General features: G+C 40.5%; 1 protein-coding gene across 2 annotated transcripts; it reads left to right on the forward strand.

Annotated features, from left to right (window-relative positions):
- The first annotated feature begins 1,198 nt into the window (after positions 1 to 1,198).
- LOC122822247 (extracellular serine/threonine protein kinase FAM20C-like) lies at positions 1,199 to 11,142 on the forward strand. Of its 2 annotated transcripts, XM_044100746.1 has the most exons (11): positions 1,199 to 1,282; positions 2,475 to 3,005; positions 4,991 to 5,169; positions 7,436 to 7,514; positions 7,643 to 7,735; positions 8,525 to 8,640; positions 8,769 to 8,949; positions 9,931 to 10,040; positions 10,144 to 10,225; positions 10,363 to 10,422; positions 10,857 to 11,142. In XM_044100746.1, the coding sequence occupies exons 2-11, from the start codon at positions 2,476 to 2,478 to the stop codon at positions 11,113 to 11,115; spliced, it is 1,689 nt and encodes a 562-aa protein (XP_043956681.1). In that variant the 5' UTR covers positions 1,199 to 1,282; position 2,475; the 3' UTR covers positions 11,116 to 11,142. The 2 variants fall into 2 exon arrangements, with proteins under 2 accessions (XP_043956681.1, XP_043956682.1); XM_044100747.1 differs by lacking the exon at positions 10,363 to 10,422 and having other exon boundaries at positions 1,210 to 1,282.
- The last annotated feature ends 1,044 nt before the right edge of the window (positions 11,143 to 12,186 follow it).

Below are 12,186 nucleotides of genomic sequence, written 5' to 3' on the forward strand. Positions count from 1 at the left end.
AAAGAAGCAGCATTGTGTGTTTTCCAGCCACATAATGCTATTTTGTAACACAATCATGTAACTATGTCACTTTCAGTTGTTATAAAAATGCTGAACATGTTAAATATGACTTAAAAGGAATTTGACTTTATAATTTAACACCTTGAAATTGGGTCTCTGCCTCTTTAAGAAGCTCCTGCTCCTTCTGAAACTCCGCCTTCTGGAAGTCGTCGCAACATGGCTCCTCTATCAACCCTTAAACAATGTTTTTAGCAGCGGATGCATAGTTTCACCAGGTGTTTGGTAATTGCTGCTGGCTAGTTTGAAGGAGCTGACTGGGGGAAACTTTGAGGAGGAGATGCATCTCAGAGGCGGAGCTAGGTCCACCCAGGCGTTTTGCACAGCTGAATGGTTGCCATGGGAGATTAAAGGATTTCTCAAACTTGCCTGAAAGAATCAAGGCAACACTCCAGGAATATTTTTGATGATAAAATATAATTATAGCATGATGTAAAGCATAAAAAATAAACAGATTTTGCACAACCCTGCCCCTTCAATAATTTTTATGCAGTGCTCAAGCAGTTGGCAGTCGTGACCAGTTGTCCTTACAAATTAAAGATGGTGCATTATCTAACTCGATAATGGGATAAATCTCATTATTTCATTGAGATGCAGTTGTCACATCGGATGCTAACTTCAGTGTTGCGTTTTCCTCTTTAAAAAATGGAATGGCCATGGAGGAGTGTACCGCGTTAATCATGGTTCAACCTGTTTCCTGTCACAACACTGAGGGGGGAAAAAAGATCAGCACAACCTTTAGAAAGAAATGAAGAGTAAAAGTAAAGCAGGATTTCATTTACCTATGCTTTTTGATTTGAACTTTTATGTTTTCTGACTGGAAATGTGCCATTTGAACCAACATAGTACCCACAAAAGAGGCTTGATAGTACAACATTTCATATAAAACCCATGTATTTTATCTCAAAACGTGATGATTTGAGAATATAAAAGGGCTATTTACAGATTGATATGATACAGTGTCAACCTCCTTCTGTACGTGTTAGCTGACCTGCATTGATCGGAGCGGTGTAACATGGCGGTGTCTTTTCTTGTGCTTGCTTTCCACCCAACCGTGGGTCACGGCGACACAAGTCACCGCGACCTGCCGTTCTCCTCTCGACTGTTTGCTCTGCAGTGACTACACGGTCACAGACAAACAATCGGCCTTCCTGGTGTGGCGCGGATCAAAGTGTAGCTCTGTCACACCGGGGGAACGAAGAGGAGAGGAGCAGGGGAGAGAAATGTAAGTTATTGCTTCTTTTTATTATTATTATTCCTCTCTGCGGCCTCTCATAGGAGATTCTGAAGGCTTGCTCAGCAATGCTTTGATTTTCCTTGGGAACGTTTCTCTCCTTGATTGGATGTGAATGAACTTTTCTTTATGACTCATATGAATATGGATGAAAGTGTGGGTGCAGGAAAAAAGAAAGGTCGCCGCGCCTGTCTGCTGTACTTTAGATCTGTCCTCAGACAATATGTTGCAGGAGGACATAAGGAATCGACTGGAAGGACAAAAATGTTACAATAGTCCACTTTATTGTGTTGAGTAATCGCTGCAGTCCTGACAGTAAAACTTTGAGATGCTGTTTGGAAGCTAGCAAACTTTTTTTTTAACAAACACTACCTTAAATTTACCAAATACCACAAAACAAATTCTAATATTATGTTCCCTGTGGTTTTTCTGTAGTGTGTGATTTAAATAATTATAGAATATAGTTAAATAATTACACCAGTTTCTACTTATAAAGATAAATGTCAATGTCTACTATTCCATCTGAAGTTTCTCACCAACCCCAACCTCAAAATCCAATATGGCCGCCTTCATACATATTGCTAAAATGTTTCAAAGTACAAAATTCAGAGATGCTTGTTTTGCTAGTAGCGGTTAGCTTAGCCACAGAGGGCAAAATCGAAGCAAATCCAGTCGTCTCTGTGTTTGCCTGAAATCACAAACATCTCGTCTGTTCCTCAATTCCTTCAGATCGCTGCATGATGCGCTGCATTTGAAATCTTTTATCTGGTCCAACGAGTTGAATTCAGCTGATTTCGTCAAGTCCTGGGCGTGGTTTGAAAAATTGAAAAAGTGGGGAAGATATAATTTAATACGTAGAATTTGGGCGGTGACCAATTCTAAGGATAAAGAAATAAAAAGTTCTGATAGCTTTTTATTTCCTACTAAATGAAGTCGTCATTCAGAAACTACATTTTTGTATTTGCCCATACACATTTTTTTTTTTGATTATCTGAACTATTGAACTGCAACAAATAAGTAGAAACAGAACAAATATGTTTTGTTTTTTGTTTTTACGAATCTGTACTTTAGTACAAATCCGATTGAGTCATGGTTTAATCTGAAACTAGATTCTTAACTTAACACTTTGACTGGCTTCTCATGAGGACTTCCTGGTCTTTTTTTTCCCCTTCCTTGCTCTCAGCATGGTGCGTCTAAACCTGAGACAGTCCACTCGCTCCATCTACCTGGGCCTGGCTTGTGTGTCCTTAACTCTCCACCTTCTTCTGGCCTTGTTTTGCCTCTCTGTCCTCCAGTCCGCCTGCATCCTTCCCACTTCCTCCTCGTCCTCCGTTCCGAGGATAGATCCAGTCTCACACGCCTCCTCTTCCTCCTCCTCCTCTTCTGCTGCTGCCTCAAATAAACAAGCCAACAGCCGCCAACACGGCGATTGTCACAAGCCCGGCGTCGGTGGCACGTTTGAAAACGAAGGGAACGACTCGTTCAGCGAGGACCTGGAGAGGGCAAGGAAACTAATCGGAGTTGGAAAACTGAGCCCAACGGAGAACGGTCGCTCCAAGCTGCAGGAGCTGTTCAAACATCCTTTATACAACCTGCCACGCCCGAAACTGCAGGAAGACGATTGGCTGCTGAGGCTGAAAACAGATGCGGAGGCAGAGGAGATAGAAAAGGAAGAAAAAGCGAATCGAGACTCCGTCACTAGCGACAGCGACTGGTAGGGAAGATTAATCAGAAAAACACAAACCTGAAATCAGCAGCCTAATAGGTCAAGCTTCTTCATACCGGGCCTGTTATTTCTGAGAGAATTAAATTAGCGATAACAAGTTCTTATAGGCCAATGAAAGTCATGTTTTATGGACAGAAAAATTTACTTCTTAAGTGTTTCTTAGGGAAAACGACCAACATTGTCATCATTAAGCTCCTTAAAGTTATGACTTTACCAAATGATTTAATAACCTCAAATTGGAACGATATTCTTAAAGTGTAATCACAAGTTAAAAAGTATATTAATTATAATGAGTCTTTGTGCAAATTCTTACAATTTTAAGGGGTTTTTTTTGGTTTTGTTTTCAATCTAATGATTTTTGTTTTCTGTCACAAAATCCCACATCAAGCTCACACCATTTTGTTGTAGGATTTTAAAACTTTCCCAAATATCGGGTAGTGACGTAATCTCCTGTGAGTAGGAAACTCCAATGTCAAATCTGTTCTGAGTTTCCTTTCAGAGGAAACAAAATTTGGTCCTGAAGTTGGAACCATTACAAGAAAAGTCTTCAGCTTCAGAGCAGCAGAGCACAAATTTTAACTGCAACATGTACAACAGTGGGAACTGCATTTATAAGCTACTTATTTGCACTCCTGTGGTACACAAGGCGTCTATTCATGGACATGCATCTCTAGTAAATGAAGTAATGGATGATTTATTTGCACTCCTGTGGTACACAAGGCGTCTATTCATGGACATGCATCTCTAGTAAATGAAGTAATGGATGATTTATTTATTTTATTATTTTTTTTTTGGTCAAATAAAAATCTTAAAAGTCTTAATTTTTATGGTCCAAATGAAATCCAGACACCTTAGGAAATAAACTAGCTAGCAAATACAATTTAGGTTTGGAAAACAACCTCAACCTCAAAAAAGTTGAAAACCAAACTTCATTGTCCTTGAACTTTACAATAACAGCGGTCACTGTGTTGATCTGGCACGAAGCCCACACTACAGTTTGTAGGTGTAATGAGAGAAAATGTAGCGTAATCCAACAGCATTACCCAGGCTGGTGACAGAAAAGAACTACAGCTATTGTGTTACCTAAAACCAGGTCCGGCGGCATGGGCGGGGTTTGGGGGGCATTGCCCACCCACGGAGTCAGCCGTGCCCCCGCTGGACTGGAAGCTGTTTGTTGTTTTTACCTCAGAGTGGCCAACTCTCTGTTATTCCTATATCGATTTGATACAGAAGGAGGTTCCGCGTTTCCCATATCTATGCCTTCTGTCACTTTTTTCAACAGTTACAACTGTTTAATCCGTTGTTAACACGTCGTAACCTGTTTTTCCGAGCCCCATTTAAACGCAACATGAGCGCTAAGACGCTCGCGCTGGGTTTCCACCTGTGCGCCAGCGAAGGAGACCTGCTGCTGCTGTACAGAGCTGCTCAGGTGTGTTAGAATCATGGCAGCAAAACCCAAAGAACTTTACACAATTTTTACTCCAAACTAACCGACTGAGTTGAGTAAAGCTGTTCAATGCAGCTAATGTTAGCTAAAAGATGACTAGCTACCAATACGGCACCTTAAGCTTGTTAACAAGTAGCCTGTAGGCTACTGGTGTTGTTGTTTATGTTCAAAAGTAAGTAGTACTTGTTATATTCACCTGAGTAACTTTTTTTATTTTATTTTATTTTTTTAAAGGTACTTATAAGAGTAGTGTTACTGCACTGTACCTTTTTCTACTGATCTGGAGCCGGGGCTGCCTAAAAGGTTTTTTTGTTTGTTTGTTTGTTTGTTTTTACCAACAATTAAAACTATTACAGACATTTAAAAAGACAAGTCATTTGACAAACATTCACATAAGGAGTTAATGTAACCGTATCTTTTATTAAGTTCCTTCCGATGTTGTATTTTCGCCTGCTTTTCTTGACCAACAAAGTGTTAAACGACTCTGTTACATGCTACTGCACGTACACTGGAACTTTATCTGCAGGCAAAGTGCCAGTGAAGAGGAAGGCTATGATAAAGTCACCTGGACCAGAGATAAGGAGACCCACCCTCCCTGGCTGAGGTTCCACCTGGGCATCTCTCGCTGGGAGCTGTACGACAGGAAAGACCTCAACCTGGCCCAGCTGACTCATTATCTGGCGACGCAGCGCATCCTGGGGGCCGGTGAGTAAACATGGCGGCAGGTGGGAGAGGACAGTGAGCAGAAGTGACACACGAGGACGAGGAGAAAATGTTGTTGTTGCGTCAGGTTTTAGGACCATGTCCTCACATTCACACATAATGCACAAGATAGAGGAAAATCAAATGGCAACGCCTGCCAGCGCAGTGGCACGTAGCAGAACAAGCCCTGGAGGGTCTCGGATAAGAAGAGGGTTAAAAAGCTAACAGCGAGGAGGCGAGTCGGGCTGTAATTGAGTTCTTGGAGGTCAGTGAAGACCCGACTGCAGCCTCCGAGAGAGACCGTAATGTATTATTAAATTCAAACAAGCAAACGGTGCAGAGAAAAACATCACTTCATCATCATAACTTTTTGTTTGTTTGTTTGTTTGTTGTACGGTTACAAAACTTATATTTTACAGTAACAGAATCTTTCACAAATGCTTTCTGCATACAGAATACAACCTTAAAAGTCAGCGTTTAGCTCTGATTGGTGCATGTAGCTCTCATCAGAGTAAGCTCATGTAAGTTCAATACAGAACGTGATATATTTAGTTTGCATGTCTCTGCTAGAAAAGATAACAAAAAAAAAAAGATTTTAAAAATAGATAAGTTGACATTGTAAAGAGGACTTTGTACCACTGAGGAACAGTAGCTGCATTTTCATTACAAATGTGTGCAAAGCTTTGTCAATATTCTGTTTATATATATATATATATATATATATATATATATATATATATATATATATATATATATATATATATATATATATATATATATATATATATATATATATATATAAACCACACAATTTCGCAATTGCATTGTTTCCATTAAATGAGACACTACTGAAATCACACATGAATATGTTTGTTCGCGGCATTAATGGCTAAAAAAAAAAAAAAAAAACGTGCGGCTGCGTCTTCCTCCTCCTTTTTCCGGTGGTTGTCTTCTTCGTCTTTTCCGCCAGTAGTAAACTGCTGGTTGTGACACGAAAACAAGCATTTCTAGTTTTGCAAAATGCACAAATATCGATAGGTTAGAAAAACCATCTTGTCGTAGCGCAAACTCATTTCAGCCAAAAAAAAAAAAAAAAGTAAAGAGTTTTTTAAAATGGGCTTGTTTCCATTCAATGAATTTATTTTTGCAGTTCCAATTTTTACAATTGTATGATCAGTGCAGAAGCAGCTGGTGAGGTACTTCCTTACTTCTGATGTTGTCGCTCGTTCAAGAATGGCTTAAATCAAGTAAATGGGACAATTGTAACACATTTCCATGATAGTGTCCGACTGAAGCTCTGATTCCAGAATCTGCTCCAAACACTTGAACGGGCTTTTTCTTCCACTTAACTTTACAACAATATGCTTGGTTACAGCTCCCTGTGAGCAACCGGTTTCCTTAGCAACGACATTTTGTGGCTTAACCGAGCTTAACCTTGGATGGGTGTCTGCTGAAAAACTGTCACGTTCATAATGTAACATTTCTGTACTTTTTTTTATTTTGGAATTCCCCTTCAGTCTTATGCCATATCAGAATCTTAAGAATCTGAATTTCAAATGTTAATATTAATCATACAAATCAACAAAAAACAACTGCTTGAATGACATCGCTCTGTGTTTAACGAAACCGTATAATGTCTGAGTTTCAATCGTTGAGCTGAGTTCACTTCTTATTGGACAAACGTATTCGGTGAGGACGTCCATAGTTTCTCTTTTACAGTCTGCGCCTCTCTCTGGGCGTCAGCATGCTGCAGGATAAATCATTTATTCAGTTGTAATATTGTTATTGATTTTCCAGTGCAGATTAAGCTCAGATCTCTGCGACGGGCTTTATTTTATTTATTTATTTATTTCCTTCAGCGCAACGATCGAAATATTTAAAATGCTTTTTAAAACCCTACAGAGAAAAAAAAAACGCCTTCAATGCAGCCATATTTTAAAGGTTCCACGTTAATAACATGCACTATTAAATCCTCCTTCATGAATTAACTGATCAGATCAGTTTCATCGGTTTTTTATCCAGGTCTGTCTGCAGTGTGAAAATAGATAACTGAGCAGCGGCTCAGTTATGTAATATGCCACCCGGTGGAGAAACAGACACATTGCGCCTCTCGGTTACGATCCATGCTGTTCTTCCCTCAACAACACAAACCTCGTCTTTAATGTGCGCAGAATGTACCTCACTAAGGCACGAAAGCAGAGATGAAAGACAACACCCTCTGTATTTGATCATTTACACACCACTGCATCCGTTTGATGTTTATTTTTAGTTCAAAAGAAAGGGGGCACCCAGCTGAAGCTGCTCGTGTCGTTCCCAAACTACGGCCAGGCTCTGCTCAAACCCATGAGGTAAGACGCAACGCTCCGACTGAAAACTCTGAGGCTCACACAGCCGGAGGTGGTTCATATTTTATTTAAAAAAAAACAAACAAAAACACACCAACATACGTTTATGTGTGTGTTTTTGTTACCCACAGACAATCCAGGGATGCTGAGACGGACGTGAACCTGTTTTATTTCTCCGACTTTGAGCGACACAACGCAGAGATCGCCGCCTTCCATCTTGACAGGTACGGATGATTAAGCCTGCAGTCAGTGTACGAAAAGTTTTAGTTGGAGCCCTCACTGCATTAATGCCACTAAGTGAAAACCAGTGTGGCTTCACTGTTCTACATGTATATACATTTAAAATCTATGCAAGGAAATTATTATTTGCTATTTAGCAACTCTCAATCCCATCATCACCAACTCTAAAATTTCCTACTATACAAATGCAACTGAAGCACTCTTTGAATTCGTGTACATATTTAGGAGCTTTTAAATAGTAATACACAACTTCCTGTTTCCCTGGGGGATGAAAATGACGTGTCACAGTGGTCGGTTTCAAAATGGAAAAGGCTGAAGAACATGCAGTTTAGCATAAGTAAAGCAGAGTGATTGTTAGGCTGTAAGAGTCAGTAAGTTGTTTACAACAGGTACTGTGACAAACAAGGCTTTATGTCAGTGTCAGCTGACTGGTTAGCCTCTCTTTTGGAAAATGAGTTACATCATTTGAAGACGATAAGCTGAATGAGCAAGAACGCGATTTATTTTTACAAGTAAGAACAGAACCCTGAAAGCTAACAGACCTGCGATGAGATCCAAGCAGAAGCTGATGAAACGATTGGAAGAAAGTAGGTTATGCAGCCTGTCAACAAACCCACCACGCTACGCTGTTGAGTGATAGCTCAATGCCACAGGCTTTAGCTGTTTTAGTGTTATATATAACTCTGCTTAGGAAAATAAAGAACATACACTATTTCTTTTTGTGAGGGACTTGTTTTGCGCTAGCATGTAATATTTTCCCTTCCACGTCACAGAGTGCTGGGCTTTAACAGAATCCCCCCGGTGGTCGGTCGACTCATCAACGTCACCACAGAGATCAGAGACGTTACCACTGACGAGAGGCTCTCCAGGACCTTCTTCACCTCCCCAGGTGTGTAAGGCCACGCACGCGCACACCTCCAGATCTACTGGAGCGCCGATGTCTAAAGTGTGCTGCTCCTTCTTGGAGTCCCAGCCTGTTTTTTCCTGACGTCGCTGCGTCTTATGCGCTCATTTCAGCCGGGAACGTGTGTTTCTACGGTCAGTGCGAGTACTACTGCTCATCAGAGCACCCGGTATGCGGTCGGCCTCACGTGTTGGAGGTGTCCCTCGCTACCATGCTGCCCGACCTCAGCCTGGCTCCACGCAGGTCTTGGAGGTCACCGTGGAGACGGTCCTACAGCCGCACAAAGCTGGCACAGTAGGTAGCCTCTTATGAGCGAAGAATAACATTTTCTTGCGAAAGTGTTTGTTGCTCTTCAACTCTTCCACATCTTGGCCCTAAACAGCAACGGCTAACTAGGAAGTGGACGGCTTTCGAAGCGTATCCCAACAAAAATCTGAGCTGTATGGAGGCCGTTTGTTTTTAGCGCTGCTGAGTCAGTACTCTTTAGAACGAGGTTGGACTGTAATTCCAACTACGAATCTGCTGGAATATGTCTCTGAGGAGACACAAGAAAAACATTCATGTGCTTCTATTTCACCATTTTGCACTATTACAAGATAAACTCCTAATAAAGTACATCGAGGCTTGCGGTTTGAATATGACAAAAGGAGCAAAAATTCAAGGGGGATGAAGTCGTTTCTGCTGACACATCTCTCTTCTTGGTTTACTTCGACAGTTTATTGCAAAATTCTCTTATACCCCTTAACTATTTATGAGTTCTTGTATTTTTTTTTTGCATGTGCAAACACACCATTACTCATCTAAAAAGCAGTATGGCAGGAACGTTACCGTTGCTATCCTGTCTCATCTGCACTGCCATCGTCTAAAGTACCACGAGTTTACACTGACCTCCAGTGGTGGGAGAGAAAACTGCAAGGTGCATTTTTTGTCCAGTCCTCTGGATGCACTATCAAAATCATGCTATTAAGTTTTCAAAATGCCTTTTAGCAAGTTGCTCATTTGATTCAGTTGTGTTGGAGCAGAGATGCAATAATACGCTGCAAGATGGTGGTTCTTATAAAAGGTTTATGATTACAGTTTTCCATTATTAAACTACGGAAGGCGTTCAAGAACATTAAAACCAATAGCTGAAGGACTGAAAATACACACGACGTTAAAATCTGTAACTTTATTTGTACAGAATAATACCAACAGCAAATTGCAGTAGTTGCCAGTATTTATGGTCTTGTGTAAATTACACAAATGTGTTCATTACTGTTTACTTTCTGTCCCCAGGTGGGAAAAGGACGCCGCTTACTGTGACACAGTGAAGAAGACGCCTCCTTACAACCGCGGCAGCAGATTGGTGGATCTCATCGACATGGCTGTGCTGGACTTCCTCATGAGTCAGTTCACGTTCTCAACGCCAAACATGGAAAACGCACCCAAACTATCAACAAAACTCCGCAGGGAAAATAAAGCATTGTTCCTGGTTATTCTCTTCGCTAGGCAACATGGACCGACATCACTATGAGACGTTTGAGGAATTTGGCAACGAGACTTTCCTCCTTCACCTGGACCACGGTCGGGCGTGAGTATCGACTTTGAGATGATCGTCATCATTTGAAATGATCTCCACTCCACTGTTGCTTCTTAATGGTTCGTTTTATTTGCCATTAATTGATGTATCTGTGTTGTCTCTAAAAGCAGTTTTTAATAATTATTTAGATTCGGGCGACATTCTCAGGACGAGCCGTCTGTTTTAGCTCCTTTGGTGCAGTGTTGCAGGTAAATCCAATTTATTTTTTAAAAAAAAGGAAAAGGAAAAATGAAGCACAAAATCTGCAGTGCTGTGAAATGTATCTGGAAAATATTAATCACAGGTTTCTTCTTTTTGTAACAGCTATACTATTGAAAATCATATCAAAAACTTTGAGTTGTCTGAGCTCTGCTACAGTTGATTCAGTTTCACCTGCCCAACGTTACTGCCTCTTGTCCAGAATAAAAAAAGTTACTTCACTAGAACCCGTCTGACAGCAGGAAGTAGGGTAAAAGTAATTAAATTACGTAGTTAAATTTGATGTTAACATTTGTCGCTCTGACGTGTAATTAAAAACAACAGAAGTCTGTAAGGGAGCAAATACTTCTCACAACACTGCACATTGCTGAAAACCTCAGAACCTAAAGTCGATTTTTCTCCACCTTCCGCTCCTTTTCCGTAGAATCCGTCGCTCCACCCTCCTCCGCCTGAGGCTCTTGTCCCGTCCTGACTTTCGTCTGAGTGATGTCATGCGGGAGTCGTTGGCCCAGGATCCTCTCACAGCCGTGGCCCCCCTCCTCTCCGAGCCACACCTGTCTGCTTTGGATCGACGCCTAGCAACCGTCTTGGCGGCCGTCCAGACTTGCCAGGACGGGAACGAGGATGTCGTTTATGACGATTTGGATGAACACGACGATCAACAGCTGGGGGGAAATCCATGACAATAAATTATATATTTTCTATATTTAGCATGCGTGTCCCATATTTTCGCCCCCCGTTTTGTAATTTAGCATATAGTGTTTCAAATGCTTTGATGCTCTGACGACAGCGTCCTCATGGGCCCAATTAGCCCTAACACTTTAAATATTTTCATGAATAATTAAGATATAATAATGAAACGACGACTGAACTAAAAACAGTCATTTAACAAATTAAAAATAATTCCAGTTATTTGTCATTTAAGCAAATCCTAATATTACTGGTTGAACCTTCTTTTTTCCTCATGCTGGAAGTTCAACAAGATGTTTGAAACATTTTTCAAATGTCTATACGGCTTTTAACATCTTAGTAAACGAACCTACTTGCCAGATGTTTCTGTAAGTAAACCTAGCTCACTTGAGATATAGTTCGACACCTATAAATTAGCACATCACAACCAGTTTTTCCCTTTGTTTTGCTATTTTGTTGGATGTTAATATTTAAGATAACATCTACCCTCCCAGAAAACAAACCTCAACGTAAACATGGATCAGGTGACATCACATGAGGCGTCATAGTCATGTCGAATGCGTCTCTCTTGTTTTCTTCCTGAAAATTAGCTAATTTTTGCTAACTGGCTAGCAAAACATCACAGTTACTGGCTAAAATAATTTAGAACAACTGGTCACAAACAGAATAAAAATCTTTTTGTTTTAAAATGATAAACTCAAGGCATGCTGTGGAAAATCAAAGGTTTATGTTCGTACCTCTTGTGACGTCACCACCACCCCCAGCCCCCGCGCACAGGCAAAGCAGAAAAAGTTTTTCTATTCGCTGCGCTTTTCGTGAAATCAAACAGAAATTTATACTTTACATTGAAAACTCTGTTTTATTCTTGTCCATTTGTTAAAGGAGAAAAATAACATAGAATAGTTTTCTTTAAAAACTCTTAACATTTTCTCAGCGAGACAATAAGGCGCTCGTTTTATAAATTAAGTTGCAATTTATTCATTCTCTGAGTATTTTTTTATTTTTATTCTTCCCAAATTAATGTCGCTCTCTTTAGTTGTTTTCTTGTTACGGGGGAGATCTTT

The sequence above is a fragment of the Gambusia affinis genome, linkage group LG19, assembly GCF_019740435.1.
Source record: "Gambusia affinis linkage group LG19, SWU_Gaff_1.0, whole genome shotgun sequence".
In the NCBI taxonomy this organism is placed as follows: domain Eukaryota; kingdom Metazoa; phylum Chordata; class Actinopteri; order Cyprinodontiformes; family Poeciliidae; genus Gambusia; species Gambusia affinis.